Source organism: Cucurbita pepo, chromosome LG17 (genome assembly GCF_002806865.2).
Source record: "Cucurbita pepo subsp. pepo cultivar mu-cu-16 chromosome LG17, ASM280686v2, whole genome shotgun sequence".
Lineage (NCBI taxonomy): Eukaryota > Viridiplantae > Streptophyta > Magnoliopsida > Cucurbitales > Cucurbitaceae > Cucurbita > Cucurbita pepo.
The window spans coordinates 2,991,134-3,010,534 of NC_036654.1; the positions used below are offsets into that span (position 1 = coordinate 2,991,134).

At 37.0% G+C, this 19,401-nt stretch overlaps 2 protein-coding genes across 2 annotated transcripts; one reads left to right on the plus strand and one right to left on the minus strand.

Moving 5' to 3' along the window:
• The first annotated feature begins 3,141 nt into the window (after positions 1 to 3,141).
• On the plus strand, positions 3,142 to 5,127 carry LOC111778244 (proline-rich receptor-like protein kinase PERK8). The gene is made up of 2 exons (XM_023657950.1): positions 3,142 to 3,757; positions 4,419 to 5,127. The coding sequence occupies exons 1-2, from the start codon at positions 3,194 to 3,196 to the stop codon at positions 4,929 to 4,931; spliced, it is 1,077 nt and encodes a 358-aa protein (XP_023513718.1). The 5' UTR covers positions 3,142 to 3,193; the 3' UTR covers positions 4,932 to 5,127.
• Positions 5,128 to 16,918: 11,791 nt separating this feature from the next.
• On the minus strand, positions 16,919 to 18,778 carry LOC111778132 (cytochrome P450 78A3-like). Its single transcript, XM_023657797.1, has 2 exons — positions 17,729 to 18,778; positions 16,919 to 17,654 (listed from the first exon to the last, which is right to left on the minus strand). The coding sequence occupies exons 1-2, from the start codon at positions 18,719 to 18,721 to the stop codon at positions 17,043 to 17,045; spliced, it is 1,605 nt and encodes a 534-aa protein (XP_023513565.1). The 5' UTR covers positions 18,722 to 18,778; the 3' UTR covers positions 16,919 to 17,042.
• Positions 18,779 to 19,401: the final 623 nt, after the last annotated feature.

Genomic DNA, 19,401 nt, shown 5'->3' on the forward strand with positions numbered 1-19,401 from the left:
ATAATTCAATGAACATCTAACTATAATTGGCTGTGATTTCTAAAAAACAATAGGATAAAAGAAAATGAAGATTTAATATATATCTTATTGATCGGATCTATCTTCACATAAATCTCACATGAATCACAGCCGAGTAAAAAGGCCATTCTCATTTAGTAAATCTGAAGTTGTTTTTCTGTTGCTCTGTTGCTCTATATACCATAAATCTCACATGATACCAGTTGTTAGGATCGCACAACAACGCACACGCTCGATCTAGATGATCACAAAGAAAAGGATAGAGAGAATTGCAAGGAGAACTCTGGCTAAAAGGATTTTTTTTTATTGATGACTTTAGGTATGTACAACAAGATAGAATAAAGAGAATAGAAAGTACATTTCAAACTTCTACCAGACCCGATATATATATGGTATAGTTTACTATATATAGCTTTACCAGATTTAGCCATCTACTATATATAGCTATTTACCATATATAATTTTACGGATATAGCTTTACCATATATAGCTTACTATATATAGCTTTACCAAATATAACTTTACCGGATATAACCGTTGACCAAGCTATAAATAAGAAGCAAGCTCCATAACCTAACAATTTGCTAAGTATTTCTTAAAATACTTAAGTCGTGTGCTACTTCTTTTTCTAGTAAAGGCAAGGCATCTCTCTATGGCGGGTGACGACATGGAAATTCGAGACCATGACACATGCATAGGGTAGTTGTACTTATTTTCTTAGACTTAAGTTATATTAGGGTATTTTGATTTAACGTTATTTATTTCATTTAGACTTTCGTTATGTCATTTAAAATATGTTTTCGAACACCTAAGTCCATGTCAGTGTTTTAAGATGAAGTTTTAAATGGTTCATTCTGCATATGATTATAGATGATGACGACGGTAACAACTCTAACAAGTAGAAATTTAGGGTTATTACAAATTGGTGATAGAAAAAGATGATCGTGGTCAACAGTCAACCTACTTTTAACTCCTCCACTATTTTGGCCTATTTTGACTTCCCCAAGTTCAATCTTTGATCCATTTTTAATAGTTTCTTTATTAATGTAAGATCTTCTTAATAAATTTTGTGACATTGAGAGTAGTCATTTTGGGTTTTCTTCGAGATAGGAATCGACTTGGATGTATAATTAATTTTCTCCACATGGCTTACACGTACAAGTATGAACCCACTAGTTGGTTTGTACATCTCCTGGGCTCCTTTCTGGTCGGACAAGCATACTCTGGGAGCTGTTGATGCCAGTCACTAGTTAGAGAGTAGCGACCGTCACAAATGATGATTCCTCTGCCTAGTAGCATACACATTGATACTATTGTGAAGAAATTAGGTACCCTGGATGCATGAACACACAATAATGCATGAGGTCTCTATATCTTTCCATTTTAATTATCCTCAATACAATCCCACTAGCATATTTTCATATCATAACGTTTTTCACACCATTTCTCATAACTTTCCTACGTATATCGGTGTATTTCATACTATTTTTTTGTTTTTTTTCATGTAATCATCTATGTAACATATAAGCCATATTATAACATCTTCATGCTTGCAAACATAAAAGCCATATCATGCACATATCATATCACATATCATAACAGTTACATAATATATTCTTAGCACATCTTCAAAAGATCATAACATCCCATATCATATCACAAAGTACATCAACTCATCAATATAGCATAACAATCACATCGAATAGCAGTTACATATCAGCCTATGACACGTGCGAAACCATGAGCCCGTGTCATCCTACAACATTCAATTTGTAACTTAACGACGGTAGGGCCACGTGTCATCAAACCATAAGCATCAGATTTTGAATATTTATTTGGTACTAAAAAAGAAAGTAAGGAATAAGTTAATAAGATATTGAAAAACTTGTTTTGTACTTGTGTTTGTTGAGAAAGAAAGGTTGAGTTATGAACTAAGATTAATAATCATCCTTAAATACTGTTTAATAACAAATTCTTGAAGTAACCCATTCATATAGATTAACCAATAACTTGGGAATAGAACCATTAATTAGAATACAATTATTAGAAGTTTATAAGGAGAGAAGGCATTAGGGCACCCTATAGATTAGAGTAAACCCTATTCCTCTTCTTTGATGGTCACTTTTGAGGATACCCTTTGGCACTTTGGAACCCTCTTTTCCCCTTTATTAGCTGTATGTTGCCCTTCTCTCTGAATCTGATGCTTTTCTTCCCTCTCCCCTCTCTTCCCCCTTCATTTCTTTTCCCTTTTTCAACCTATATTAATTAATACCCTACTCTTTCGATTCCTCTGCTTTATATAATTTCCACCGAAACAAATCAATAACCACGACATAATGACCCAAACCCACCACTAGCAGATATTGTCCTCTTTCAGCTTTCCCTTTCGAGCTGTTCCTCAAAATTTCCACACCCTATAAAGAATACTTCGTTCTCCTCCTCAACTAATGTGAGATCTCACAATTCACCCTCCTTCGAGACCCAGTGTCTTTTTAGGCACTCGTTCTCTTCTCCAATCAATGTGGGCCCCCCCAATCCACCCCTTCAGGACCCAGTGTTTTGCTAGCACATCTCCTCGTGTCCACCCTTTCCAAGCTCAGCCTCCTTGCTGACACATTAACTCATGTTTGTCTCTGGTACCATTAGTAACAACCTTAGGTTAATTAGAAAATTTAGGGTCATTCCACACTATTAATACCCAAAATCTAATAAAGTTTAACAAAAATTATAATATCCATACCCTTTATTTTTTTCCTATAGTTAAAATATGCTCAAAATAAAATTATCAAAAATTAAATGTAAAAAATGATTTGATAACTATTTTGAAAACAAAATTGTATTTTTTCTTATAAGTTTTTTTTTTAATGTTTTTTTTTTTTTTTTTTTNATTGTGTATGTTTTTCATTCCTTAAAAATAACAAATAAAAAATAAAAAATAGAAAAATAGAAAAATAGAAAAATAATAAAGTTGTGTTAAACATGAAAATGAAAAAAATTGGAATAGTTGTAAAGAATATATTGAGAAAACACTCAAATTCATAGAATTTAATCTGTTATTTGTTATTATTCATTTGTCAGCTTTATACAATTCTTTTCCTTCCACTATAAATAACTCCACACGTATTCTTTCTTCATCACCCAATTCCTTCTACATTCTTTTTCATTCTTATTCTCAATGGCCGGTCAAGTTCCTCGTCCATGGTTCCGTTTGGGCTCTATGACCCGACCAACAACCGCCACAACCACCGCTCCGCCCACCGACCAACCGCGACCTGCTCCCCCTCGGATGCGCCCGCCCTTGATCCGAACCACCTCCTTGACGGAGCTTGCAGAACCCACCACCCCACAGCAATCTGCCAAATCGCCGCCGCAGTTACCTCGCCTAGCCCCACTAACCCCTCAGCCGAAAAAGGAAGCGTCGCCACCGCCACCGCCCCCGCCTTTGACCCGACCTGTTGTTACGTCCACCGCAGCGCCAAAACCCAGTAGCCCCAAGGGAAAAAGTCATTCGCTTGGAGGGTCTCCGCCGCGCAATGGCTCGTTTGATAAAGAAAGTAATAAACATCCCACCCCAGCTCCGTCTCCTTCTATTCCCAAGTCTATTCCGGCCGTTCCGTCGCCTTATCAGTCGCCGAAGCCGAAGCCTAAAGCCACCGCTTCGCCCCCGTCGCCGCTTGTTTTACCACCGCCGCAGTTGCAGTTTGTCGCCGAGCCTAGACCTGAGACCATTCCTCAAGAGGTAGGGTTAATTTAACTTCATTGAGATTGGTGTGTTTTGAGATTGGTGTGTTTTTAGCATTGGCAAACTTTTGAAAATCGAGAGTAAAAATAGTAGGTTTAGCCCGTTGAGGATTGTTGGGAGAGAGTACCACGTTAGCTAATTTAGAGAATGATCGTGTGTTTATAAGCCGGGAATATATCTTCATTGATACGAGGCCTTTTAAAAGCCATGAGAGCTTATGCCCAAATTCGACAATATCATACCATTATGGAGAGTAATGATTAGTAACATGGTATCAGAGTCATGCCCTTAACTTAGTCATGTCAATAGAATCTTCAAATGTCGAACAAAGAAGTTGTGAACCTCGAGGGTATAGTCAAAAGTGACTCAAGTGTCGAATAAATGGTGTACTTTCTTCGAGTACTCCAGAGAAGGAGTCGAGCCTCGATTAAGAGGAGGTGTTTCTCGACTCCTTCCTGTAGTCCTCGAACAAAGTACACCCTTTATTCGAGGGCTCGAGAGGAGGATTGTGGAGTCCCACCTTAGCTAATTTAAGAAATAATCAAGGGTTTATAAATAAGGAATACATCTTTATTGGTACGAGGTGTTTTGGATGCTCAAAGCGAACCATATCTTACCATTATGGAGAATCGTGATTTCTAACATAATCAATGAACAGGTAGAACGAAAGACGGTTGTTTTTCAAAAAGTGATGGAGAAGCCTTCACCGCCCGATCACGATATCAATAACTACAATTCCCAAGCATCTGGATTTGGCAAAAATGGGAAGAAACATGATGACAATCAAGACAAGGGAAATGGAGCCAAGAAACCGTTCGTGTCGTCCGGTGATAAAGACTCGAGCACAAGAGTTATAACAATGGCAGGAGAAAACAGAGGAGCTTCCATGGAAGTAGTTCTCTCAGACAAAAACAACAACAGCCGCCATCTTCAAACAAATCAAAGCGACAAGGAAGAGACCACCAACGATTCTAAAGACAACAAAAGTAACAAGAAATCAACGGCGGGTCGTGGTGCATGGCCAATGAAAGCTTTCTTTAACAGCAATGTTCAAGGGATTAACAATTCAATTCTGATGGACTCCAAATTCACCCACCACGACCCTGGGATTCATCTTGTCTTCTCCAAGATGCCGCCGCCATCTGCCCATCAGGAAGACGGCGGACAATAACCAAGTTGTCTTGTTTCCTTTGATTTGTGTCTCTAAGTTCACTATCATCTGTGTTTATTTCTTTAATTTTATCCATATGTTTCTTTGACAGAATAAAATATGGGAGTTAATTGGGTGTTATAGGGTGAAAATTCTGGTTTGTTAAAGTCTAGAGTAAGGCATATTTAATAAAATGTTATTGACTTTTGTTCATGTATCCAACCTATTTTTTCGATTAAAATAAAATCACTACTCGTATAATATGTCTATTATGTTATTTTCGTAGTCTCTGGAGTGACACAGTCATCCGTACATGGGTGTTTACATTTGCCCGGACAAAAAACATAGCATACCTGGCTTGAATATTAAAAAAAAAAAAAAAAAAAAAAAAAAAAAAAAAAAAAAAAAAAAAAAAAAANAAAAAAAAAAAAAAAAAAAAAAAAAAAAACTCAATAAATAGTCCTACTACTGGGTTCTGAAAATGCAATCACATGTCATCATGGTGGTCTGTGTAGGGTTGGATATGTAGTACTTCTCTATACACGGTTTATGTACGCACATGGACCCACTAGGGGTTCATATACTTATCCCTAGGTCTGCCTATGAGTTAGCGCATGCTCATGCTTCCAAAAGCCATGGAGGGAAAGAGTGCATATCCTATCATGGTGTATTCGTCTGAATTAATCATATTGGAGAAGTATCTCAATGCTCGTGACGAACAACATGCATGAGGTACGTACGTTCAAATCGTGGTACATAATTATGATGCAAATTATACTTCTATTCTTTTCATGATATGACATTCTTAAGAGACGTGCATACGTATACTCGACATATCTATCATAGTTAACATATATGGTTTGTTAATGTTTCATAGGCATCGTGTGGACATGCTATCATAAGGTACATGGGTTGAAATATGGAAATACATGTATCATGTAACATTTATATCATGACCTAATTCATATCATAGCATATTCATCGTATATTATATTGTACATAACACAATAGCATCATAAAAATATGGTAGGTACAAATTGCCAAAGGTACATATCATTCATATAGCACACAAGTCATCCAATTAATCTCTTGGGCGTCCAATAATAAAATCGTTTGGTTGGTTAGTCTAAGCTGAGGAGTCACTGCACGTCTTTAATGGTGCCTTGAATCTACTCCTTGAAATCCAATTTCACCTAAGAATTCTTACAACATCAAGTTAGGACATAATAAGCATCTTGACTTACTCAACAACATCAATTAATTCAACTTTTGACTAACAACATACTTTAAGTTGACTAAAGATAAGCGGTGTAAATTGGGTTAAAGCCACCAAATTTGGTATAGCCGATACGAGCTAATCATAGGAGAATCGGCTCAGCTGAGCCGCAAGTGTGCTACACGTGGATCGCAATTTCGGGTCAACTCGTGGGTCAATAGGTCGAGGCACGAGTCATCGGATTGGTTTGGATTCTGGGCCAACTTGTATTAGTCCAACTCAAAGTAAAATTAAGTCACTTTCGTCGCCTTCTATGATTAGCTCATGTCGGCCCTGGGCAATCTGCGCTATAGCTCCCTTAACCATCACTATTATCCCTGTTTGCTTAAAATCTGCATGTACTCGTGGCTCTCATGTAATAATGGCCGATGAGTGGGTCGTCTCCCTGTTGTCTTTCTACTTAGGACATCAACGAGCACATTCTCCTTCTAGAAGTATAAATCTGAGTCATTTCCCCATACAGATAGTGCTGCAAGATTTTTAGTGCAAATACAACTATAGGTAACACCAAGTTATGAATGGTGTAGTCTTTCTCATAGTCATTCAATTGACGGGATGCAAAGTCAATGTCCTACATCAATACATACCCAATCCTTTCTTGGAGGCATCATTATAAACAACAAAACCTCATCTCTTGAACCATAAATATTGGGTCGACACTAATCTGTGTTTCAAATTTTGGAAGGTCGCTTCACATGTCTTAGTCCACACAAAATGGAACACCGTTCCTAGTCAACTGCGTGGAGGTTATCTTAGTAAAGTTGTGCACAAAGCATCGACCTTGCCAATCCCAAGAAGCTACGTACCTTGATAGTCGTAGTTGGATGGGCTCACTTAATGATTGTTTTCACCTTTAAGGGGTCTACTAAAACCTCATCCGTTGACACTATATGTCCTAGAAATGAAACATGTTGTAACCAAAATTCACACCGAGAGAATGTAACATAAAAAATATTTTCCCTTAAACTCACCAGTACTCTACTAAAGTGTAACTTATGTTCCATCTTGGAATACACCAAGATGTCGTTTACAAACACAATAATGAACATATTTACGCAGCCTTTGAATACTTGGTTTATCAACTTCATGAATACTATGGGGGCACTTGTGAGTCCAAACAACATGATCATAAACTCATAGTGGTCGTACCTTGTTCTAAATGCTATTTTGGCACATCTCCTCCCATATTCTAATCTGATAGTAGCTTGATCATAGGTCTATCTTGGAAAACAATGTCACTTCTCTAAATTGGTTAAACAAATCCTCTATGCTAGGGAATACACTCATGCATCCCAAGGAGATACGCTGGACCATCTGAAACCTTTATCTAAAAAATCTTGCAACTACACCTCGAGATCCTTCAATTATGTTGATGCCATACAGTACAGGGGCGTTAGAGATAGATTTAGTACTTAGCTCAAGCTCAATGCAAAAGTCCACGGCTTGAGGAGATGGTACCCTTGATAAGTCCTCCAGGAATATATCAAGGAACTCGTTTACCACTAGCATTGCAGATAGACTTTTCCTCCCTTTTTGTATTTACCACGCTGGCCAATATGCCTCAGGCTTATTGCTAGATTAACCTTTTTACTTTCAACATTTCAACATAAAACTACACCATTTTCTTAGAATCTAAAGGCATGCTTGTACAGCAAGGCAGAAGTGTTTTTCGCTTTAAAGATTAAAAGTGTTCACCATGTTTTTTTTTTCAAACTATTTGAAATGACTGTTCTTATAGTTTTTCAAGAACTACGAACGATAAGCTACCTTTACCTTGATGGGATACAAAATGGTTTAAGTATGATACAAGATTGTTATGAATAATAAATCGAATAATACTAAAAAAGTAGTCAAAAAATGATTCTTCCACATGGCCTACAATATCAATATTACTATCCCATGCATGAAAGTTGTCAAATCGTCAAATATGAATACAAAAAATCAATAGATTCTCATATGTTTCATGTGCTAAAGGCAACCATCGTACTAATATAAAAAATTAAATATTTATTTATATTATAAAAGAGTTGATCTACATGATTCGACCCCTTTTTAGATATATTTATTAAAAACGTTTGAAAAAATATTTTAAAATATTATAATTACCAAACATTAAAACGAACGTTCCAAAAATATACTATAGGAAAATTATATTTGAGAATATAATCGTGTAAGAATATTAATTAAAATTCATTGTATATTTAGTGGAGGATTTTTATGTATGTTCATAAGTTATGGGGTGGGAACCATGTCTAGCTAAATGTGTTCACTTTGAATAAAAATTATAGAAATTGGAAGAATTTCAAGTGTTCGATGCAATTAAGCCACTAGAAGCTTGTAACAACGGGGATGACACGAAAATATTCATTTAAAATAACTCCACAAAATGATGTCATAGACTTATACGTTTGTGAGACGATCTTAAAACAATATGAAGGAAATATTCAAAGTAAATTAAAATAGCACTGCCCTGCATCATCTAAGATTTACAAAAATAAATGCAACTACCATATGCAGGTTTCATGTTCTTTGATGAGAAGTTGCGTCAATCGGGTGTCTTGTCTTTACCTAGAATATAAAAGTAGCATGTGGCTTGAGTTTTTTAAGAAATATTTAGGGAGTGACCTTATTATTGGGGTTAGGGAATGCAAACACATACAACATAAATAGGATCTATCATTTAAAATCATCTCTGAGGTGGCCTTCAGTCTAGAAAAATAATTAGATGTGTAGTACTTCCCAACATACGACCCACACATGCAACCTGGGCTTGCTGGGTGGAGGGGGAGGGGGGGTAGTTGGCTGTAGTTGGACGTCTGAAAGTACAACGACTGTCGTGCATCATGTCAAGCATGATGGGTATATCATCATCATAGTGTATGCATCCGTACTCATCATAAAATGGGAAGTATATATCCCGATGCATGTAAACATATAGTATGTATGAGATTCTTATACTGTCTTAAACCATTCATGCAGCACGATCCCACACATCCTCACATATTACCCTAGGTAATATGCATGCATAAGCTTTCATACATTACATCATTCATAATATTACTTAGGAGTTGTGCATCGAAAAACTTTTCATTGTCATACATGTCATAGCATGCTATAGATTGTATTGCCAAAAATATTCATGTCATAGTGCAACATGGCAATTCATACATGCATATTATCGTAACATGAGATATCATCACAATGTATCATTATCATCATACATCTCATGTCATCATACCATATTACATCCTCATAACATATCATAACATCATATCATATCATCATAACATATTACAGAAGCATAACATATCACATCATCATAACATAAATTATCATGATAACACATTTATTAAAACACATGACACGTGTTATCATACATAAGACAATACTTCCGACTGAGTCGATAGTAGGATCACTTACCTAATTAGCTTAAGCTTATGTCACTAATTTATCCTTAATAAAAATTGGATTATGTCCTTTGAATTTCAAGTCAACTTATATGACCCCATGACATCAATTTCAAATTCGAACCTCTGCCAAACTATTACTCTAATTTAGAGTCTGTGTTAGGCTTTCATGCGAACATTAGAGTTTTTTTTATAGAAGAGTCTTTGAATGTTTATATATATTTATACATATATTTATATACTATCCCAAGTAGTAAATTTAACACTTAGAGGGTGCTGATTTGAGTTATTAGTTTTCAATATTCTTATTGAACTATCAAGACTTCATGGCTCCGTACTTGGCTATCCAACGTTTATTGTGGGCATGATAACTGGTACACCAGAGGTGCATCCTTCTCGGTCCTCTCGTACTAGGGAAAGGTCCTCTCAATGCTCTAAATTAATATAAAAAATAGGCAACTCAAGGCAAAGTAGCCACACTGGGACTGAGACACGACCCAGACTCCTACGAGAGGCAAAGGAATCAACTATCATTAGTAAAGGATAAACATCCTAAGGTTACGTTCCTCCATCCTCGAGTTTAGTTTCTAAACATTGTGACGCTCAATAAGAATAATGAAATCATAGTTATAACTTGGTGCATAACAAAGAAATTCACAAATAAGCTAGCAATTGAAAAGATGTCTCCCCCAATGCACTAAGGTTCCCTCTTCATGTGAATCTACCGCTAATGGAGGTTGCTCTCCCGGTCACTCTTACTGCATTCTTCTTTGTTTTAGTACTCATCGTCACGGGTCCTTGGATTCTACTATGCCCCTCCAAATCTTGCTCCTCTCTCTATTATGTTAAGCCCCCAAAAGGGCTTCATTTTTGTCACCACCTCCAGTCTAGTGCGGATGGGACTCTATATGTGACGCCTCAAAGCAAGGATAAAAGTAACACAACCGAAACCGAGGCATTTAAGCCAGATCAAACGTCTTAAGCATGACATTTCTTTAAGCATGACATTTCTATATCCAAAAAGTAATTTTAAGTATTTAAGGCATTGGTAAAATGATTAGAAAGGAAAAAGTAAGTTAAAAGGATAAAAAAAAAATAATAATAATCATTTTTTTTTAAGGAACTTTCCACCTTTTTAATTCCTTATCTAAGGAATTTCAAGATTATGAAGAACAAGAAAAAATGACCCGAATTTTTTAAAAAATTCTAGATTTTTCGAGAAAAATAATAATAAAATATTTTTTAAAAAATAGTAAATTACAAAATGACCGTAAAGTTTCACTTATTTACGAAACTGCCATTAAGGAAAATCGGCAAGTCGATCTGGATTCTAGAATCATCCATTCTTAGGAAATCATCTGTATCTTCACATCCAATCGTTAGATTGAGCAAGACTCGACACTCTTTAGATCCAACAGTTGAAATTCAAAACCTATGATGGTAGCACCCTCATGGGAGTAAATATTTTCGACGTAACTTCTAGAAAAGTTTAAATAAAAAAGGAGAAAGTTAAGTATGATTATGGGGCAATATTTTAAAACAAGAATCAAATGATGAGTATTCTTAAAACTCGATTTTATATTATGGGTTTTTCTTCCTCGGATTTTTCTAAATTCGAGAGCTATGGTTAATCACTTTTTCTCCTACTAACTCCTACCCATTTCATATGGGATTTCCATCATGTTTCGTGAAGGAATTGAGTCTTGAAAAGCTCTAGAATTGGCTGCCCAACAAAAGGTGACTAGATTTATTTCGGCTAGAAACATGTTTTCTGACAAACTTTGGAAGGTTATAACTCGAGCTACATACAAGGTATGAAATTAGTCTTACTTCTTCCTTGAAACTTCATCTAAACCTTCCGTGAAGAAGTTGAATCCATTTGAGGTCTATATAGAGCTTGACAAGGGCAAAATCAATGGTATATGATAATTAAAAAAACAATAATTTTTTCAGGCAACCAAGGAAGAAGATGAAGTCCAAAGTCAAAGGTCAAACTTGGACCAATAAAAGTCAAAGGTAGCCATATGTTGACCTTTCTACATTTTTTTTTTTTCTTATCAATTTCGACCCTTTTCAGACTGGTTCTCATGAAAATATTTATGGTTCCTAAAACTAGACTCAAAGATGAATCTAATAAAAAAAATTTGGAACAATTTGGATTCTGGAAGCTTGAGGATTGAGGATTCGAATATCAACAACAAGTTAAGTAGCCATCTTGAACTTTTCGGAAGAAATACTTCTAGAAATCACTTAGATTTTGTGTATGAATCTTAAAGCAAGTATGAATTAAGGGTATATGAAAGAAAAACACCAAGAACCGTGAGTTAAGGCCCTGAATCGATCAAATTACTCAGAATTTAAGTAACATTAAAATAATATGCTAAATGAACTCCGCTGCATATGAAATTTGAATTTTGAGCATATTATAGCATGTTGAAATTATATAGGAAATTTGGTGGTATTGGATAAGGGAAACTTGGTGGTATTGGATAAGGTTAAGTAGGTAAACCAAGAAATAGTGTAAAATGACCATAATGCCCCTAAAGTAATTTACCTTCGGTTCATGACCTATGGTGTTTGATGATGTTGCGAAATTTGAAAGCCATTAGAACATGTTAAGTAGCAAAAGCAAGAATTATGAGTAAATTGACCAAAATGCCCTAAGTCTACTTATAATCTTTCAAGGTCAATACGTGCTCCAAATGACCTATTACTTTCTATAAGGCTTATTCTTAAAGACATTAAGATATGTTTGAGATTTCAAGTTTGGAACCTAAACTAAGTTATGATCCAAAAACACCTCAATACCAAAGACTCTTCTAGAACCCTCTAAAAAATTCATTACGACTCCGACTTTCTAGAATAACTTATGTGTGTTGATAGGTACATATGTTTATAAATGCATGTTACAACTTATACTTCAAAGAATTAAAAACCTTAGAAACTTACAAGATAGAGAACCAAGAACAATACACACAAGCTCTACGACTACCAAGGTAAGAAGAATGTTAGGTAGCAGTGAAGAATAAGGAACAAATGTTCTTAGGCACACATACTAAAAAATGCTAGCTAATAATCTAATCATGTCCAATTTTGACCCATGACTTCCCAACACGCCGTGCTTTCAAAGGTTCATGTTTTTCTCTTATAGATGGTGAGAATATTTGCTAAAATCACTACACCTAAATGATGGTGATATTCTCTATTTATAATCATCAAATAAATTACAAAAGAAATAGAAATAGGATAGAATATATTTTCCTATAATAAAATATCACATATCATACTTATGGTAAACGGTCATGGAAGACTAAATATTATAAAAGATATTTTCCTATAATAAAGGGTCAAAGATGGTATCTATGATAAATATAAGACAAAATATTCTCAATCATATAATATATTTGCGTATAATAAAGGGTCAAATATGATATATATGGTAAACCATAATGACTAAATATTCTTAACATCCCCGCAAGCTAAGCGTTGGATTTGGACGCAAGTGAAGCTTAGATCTGAAAAATTCAGAAAGTAGAATTAGGAGAATCATCAGAAGTTAAGTGTTGAGAAATAACCATGCGATGTGGACAATAGAGACGCAAGGTACAGACTTCAGAATTAGGGCGATGACTCTATTATGAGAAAATGGCAAGAGACAGAGAGAGAGGGTTCAATGGTGGCTGTGAAGAAGAAAGGGTGGACGTGGTGACCGTTAAAACAAGAGAGGAAGAAGAGGGTAGAAACTGAGAATGTGGACTCTAGGGTGTATTTTAGATGAAGGAAGAAAGAGAGGGGCGGAGATGGAGTGAGGTCTGCGCCTTGTGGACTTGTTTTCTATCGAGGAAATGAGCACGAGTACGAATATCTCGAGCATATTTTGCAACTAGAGTTCGCGTTGGTGCCTCTAAAGGAGCAGCAAGCGGAGCTGGTGGAGAAGTAGTCAGCGCCATAGCAGGTGGTGAAGTTCCAATAGAAGGAGAGGGAGCCATGCCCCCTGGAGCAAGGGACAAAGACGGTGTTGAATTTGAAAGAGTCGTCGCAGTGGACGAAAAAGTTGATTTTGGCAAAGAGGTTGACGACGACTTGGTTAGCAAATAGACCAGTGCAACGCTCGAGGCCTAGCCCAAAGAGCCGGTGATTAAAACGACAAGGACGACAAAGACAAAGGCAGAAGAGGAAGCTATAGCCGTGAAGAATACAAAGAGAAGAAAGAAGAAGACGAAAATGGAAGATGGACGAGAAATTTTAGTTGCCAAGGTTGAAGATGAGGAGGTTTCTAGTTGAAGGCAAGACCAATTGTGTTGGAAAAGGTGAGGTTGTATGTACAAAGTATGACAAAGGGTGGGCCTGTGAGGGATGATTTGTTAGGAATTACGACTCCACAATGGTATGATATTGTCCACTTTAAGCATAAGCTCTCATGGTTTTGCTTTGGACTTTCCCAACAGAGCTCATACCAATAGAAATCTATTCTTACGATCAATCTCTAAATTAGCCAATGCCAACCTCTAAATTCCCAAATCCAAGTTCTAAGGACAAGAACCAAGAACCATAGTTCTAAGGCTCTTAGATCACAACCACGGTTTCAAAATTCAAGGACCAAATCATGATAAGAACTCACAAGCCAAGAACATAACAAGAAAAAAAAGAGTGTGGTACACTAATATATCAAGTACACCATTAAGAGCCTATAAGTAGGCTATTTATTGAGTCTTTGTACTCGTTCCATATTTTCCATGTTTTTTAGGTTAATAAGGAGCTAGTTGAAGTCAAGAGTAGACGGACTTAAAGTCGAGAGTACCCATTCTATATTTTCCATGTTCTAAGTCTTAGAGTCTTAAAAGGCTTACTTACCATGTCGTGGACGGACTTTTATGAATCAAAGTCATAGAAAACATTTACTCTAATACCAATTTATCATGACCCAATTTTTTACAAAAATAAAGACAACGTATTTAAAATATAAGTTTATTCATACACTTGTATCATATTAAGTAGCATTTATACAAACATAGTTTTGAACACACAATAAGGAACAAACTAAAAAATATTTCAAAATATAATACATTTGAGGACGAGGGGTTGATATATGCCTCTAGCTCAAAAGTCTGCTCCTGTTCCTGATCGGCTTCTAATTACTTGAACAATATAGAAAACATGAAATGAGTACAAAAACTCAATAAGTAACCTACTTATAAGCTCTTGATCGTATCCTTAACTATAACTTATTCAGTTTTGAGGGAATTAGTACATAAAGCTTATCTTGATTAATATCACATTGTCAATCTAAAAACTTCTCCTAAATTAGGCTTTAAATCTATCCCATGGTCACCTAATTCGGTAAGGCAAAACAGGAGGCTCATCATGATATCCTACTCAATGCACATGGTGTAGGGATCCTATCTAGAAGAATTAGGGCATCTTAACACACTGTGTGATGGGATATAATGGTCACTTCAAGGTATAGTCACGTCAAGGCATTAGCAACTGAACGAAGATACACGACCCATCTCTTTTACCAACTTGACCTCGTGTCCAACTTGAACCAAAAGCGTGACTTGAACCTGATCGGTTGACCTGCAACTGCAACAACTCTCAGGCATATTATTCACGCATGATAACGCACGTGAAATCAACCCTTGGCATGTGAAAACGCATTTAACGCACGTGTGAGTCTCCTTTCGATATGTTCGGTTTTCGTTTGCTAGTTTTTTTGTCTCGATTCTGATAATAAAAAAAACATATTTTTATGTGAAATAGGTCCTAGAGGAAGTTCAATTTTTTTTTTTTTTTTGACACCCACCTGGTGAAGAATCGTAGTTGGGAAGACACGCGACAAACAAGTAAGCAACCACACAGAATTAGGCAAGAAATACTTGTAGAATTCACTTGAATTGCATGCATGCTAGTGAATCAAGCTCCAACTTGTTATGAACTTAGGAATAATGAGTAAACTTGAGAATATATGCCCCAAATGTAGAAACTTCGAAAATTGTCTTTTTCATGTTATCATGCATCACGTATCGCTGTGTTTATATTCTTAATATGCTGAAAGAAGGATGAGGACTTTGTGTTCTGCGCTCCATGATTGATGTTATCACCTTATTGAACATGTGTGATTTTTTTTTTTTTTTTTTTTTTTTTTTTTTTTTTTTTNGTATGATAACTTTACATGCAAGATTGTGTGCACTCTCTATCGAAATAAAAGAACCAGAAACAAGGTAAGACTATGGTGATAAGGTTAGGTTGGCTCGACGTTGATCTAGGTTAGGACACCCTCAGAAGATCAAGTACCATAGGACCATGAGTGGCAAGTAGAGAGTGGAAACCCTAGTGCTCACAGGAGAATCAAATAATCCATGAAGACTAAATAGAGCAAAACTAGAGAGGTAAGGTCCTCAAAAGTCACCTAACTACCCTCAGAACTTAGCAGACCACTCCTATAAAAAAAAACGACCATGGAAGCCTCTTTAGCCTGCAAGCTGTTTGAACGGTGTCAATAGATGTTCCACCACCCCTTCCAAACTAGTAAAGGATTAGATAAGCTAGATATGGATCGAATAGGGGAGTGTGGGCCCCGCTTTCGTGCTATGACCAGCCGTTCTTCGAATAGGACCAAATAGATGTAAAGTTGTTTCCATAGAGGAATTGTGAGACCACGTCGAAATAAACTAATTGTTGGATGAGTTTTGGGGTCGTGTCCCCCAAACAAGAGTTACTTTAGGGTCACGTGGGAGGGGTCATCCTTCCAATTGAATTTACCCGTTGAACTTGATTTTACCATCCATAAATAATTTAAAAATTCATTAATGGAGTATATAAACATCATTATCATATAATTAGATCTTTTTATTACTCTTTATTAATAATAGATTAAGGATAAGAATGAATGAAATATCAATTAAAATTTAAATGAAAATAGAGAGTGATGTAAGGATGTTAATCCAAATGGGTACAAGTGAGCTAGATTTTAGAAAGATATAGAGGGTGACATGTTAATCCAATTCTTCACCATGCCCTTTTTTTCGTTTTGACCAAAAAGTAAAAGAAGACAGCTCACTTGAGCTCAGTCTCTCATTATTTTGATTTGGGTTCTCCAACGAACCTTATACCAATAGAGATATATTCCTTACTTATTCAACAATACGATAAGATAGAATGCAAAGCTGGTGTACGTCAATCTAACATCTATGATGCTCTAACCCCACCACCCACCAATGTTTTCTATTGTTTTATTCTTTCACAAATATAGATATTATCAAATCAAAGATTATAATTCCTTCAATTCCTACTCGCCCCCACCATATTTAATCACACTTCCAAAAGGATAAACATCACAAAAAATGTATTAACTCAAATTCCATTAATATTTACATCAAAAGGGAGGAGGGAAATTCAGATGTTCATGTCACCATTCATCTTATTATAATATTAATTCATTTACTTTATTTACCGCCGTCGGGATACTTTAACCGTCAGTGGATTCGCCATCTCACAAGACAGCTTGAGTTTCTCACACAAGTCAACGTCGTCGTTTTGCCACCATTTAAACTCATGCAACAGAGTAGCTACCCAAAAGGTTACAGTAGTCCACGCGAGTGCCTTTCCGGGGCAACTCCTTCGACCCGACCCAAATGGAGCCAACCTTAGATCCGAACCCATAATCGAAAACTCCACCCCACAACACTTATTCCCCACAAACCTCTCAGGCATAAACTCCTGTGGGCTCCACCAAACCTCTGGGTCTCGTGCTATGGACCACATGTTAATCATTGCAGTGGTCCCACGCGGCACGTGATGCCCATCCACCACTGTGTCACTTCTGGCTAATCGGGCCCATGATAGAAGAGGCCCAGGTGGGTGTAGCCTCAGAACTTCCTTAACCACCGCCGTTAGATATTCCAACGACGGAATGTCGGATTCCACGACGGCGCGTGATCTACCAACCACTTTATCTAATTCCTCTTGTACTTTCTCTTGCTCCTCCTTATGAACCACCATCCTCGCTAGGGTCCATTCTATCAACACAGCCACCGTGTCCGTCCCTCTAAATATCATTTCCTATATATATAATATATTGTTTTAATAAAAATGTATTTTCGAAAAATTAATAAATAAATAAATCATTTAATTACCCAAAGAACGGCGATGATATCGGAATCAGAGAGATTTTCGGTTTGTTGAAGAGAGAGAAGAACGTCGACAAAATCCATGATTTGTTGGGTTGATTTGGACCGGTGATCCGCGATGATCCGGTTTAGAAACCGGTTCACTTTAGGGACCAACCGGGAGCATCTGAACCGGATTCTCTGTGGGTCGAGATCAGCCAAAAAGGGGAGATGGTCGGACCAGTTGAGAAGGCCCAATAAATCGTAACCTTCGTCGACGAGGCTCTTGAGCTGCTCGATTTGATTATTTGAGTCTGAGAGATTGTAAGCCTGGCCGAAGACTGAGCCCATCATGTGGTTCAAAGAGGCTCGCTTGAGCGTGTCACGAACTTGGTGATGAGAGGAGGTGTGGTTGTTGTTGTTGTTGTTAGCGAAGATTGCGACCATTTGGGAAGCGATTTGGCGGCGTTGGAATTCGGAGGATTTAATTTGTTTAGGACAGAAGAGATGTTGTGAAGCAATACGTCGGAGTGTCCGCCAATAGACGTCATAAGGGGCAAATCCAATGGCGCGATTGAACATCAAGGAGTAAGCAGATTCCTTAATCGGACGGTCCACAAAGACCGAGCTGTTGAGGATTTCTTTAGCCACATCCGGGTTACACGTGACAATCACGCGAGTGTTGGCGAGTGAGAAGGCCATGAGTCTTGTGGCACCTAGGGATTTGGCCATGGCAGCTATTCGGTGGTGGGCCAGTCCAGTCATGAGGGTCATGCTCCCGATGACGGGGAGGCCTCTTGGGCCAGGGATGGTGGTGGTGGAGAGAGGGGAATTGCGGCGGCACCGTGGGTGGCGGCCCCAAGCAGGGCCGCCAGGATGGGCCCAATGGAAAATGCAAACAAGAAACCAAATAAGGAATAGGAAGAGGAAGGAGTAGAGGACGTTGGGTTGGGTGAGAGGCGAGCATTTAGAAGCCAAAGCGAAGACCCAGAGGCTTTCGATTTCAGTACTCAACGACATAGTGGTTGGGAGAGAGACGAGAGAGAGGGCGTTGGGTTTGGGGTGGAGGGGGAAGAAGGTAGGTGGTGGGTTTTATATAGGGGAAAAATTAAATTAAAAAAGGATTTCTCGGGGAAATTTAATTAAAAAATACCCAACAAAAATATAATTTATATATACGGGCCGAGGGGGGAGTATGATGTTATATAACTAAAATTAATTTAATTAATTCATTAATTAATTTACTATATAGTTTTTGATCCAATACGGCCGCCTTGCCACTTCCATTGCATGACGACATATCAGAAAGCAAATTTCCGACAATAAGAGCGCGTGAAACACACGCGATTTTTTGTGCTTTACATTTCAAGTATACACATAAAAGGATAACGATCTTTCGACTGACATGGTCACATTACTTGTATTAGCAAGAGGTTGTCCAACATAAAATTGTTTTAAACGAAGCATACTTAACTATCAAGTTCTTATAATTGATTTAGTGATAAAAAAAAACTGCATCTTGTTGGTATAGATACTAACTTTCAATTTTTTTAATCATTCTATCATCTAGATCGCTCTCATTTGGATGTGGTCTTGTTTATTTATGTTTCTCTCCTTTACTCAAGTGCACATTTAACTATTGAGTTCTTATAATTGATCTATTGATAAAAAAAAAAAAAAAAAAAAAAAAAANAGATAGT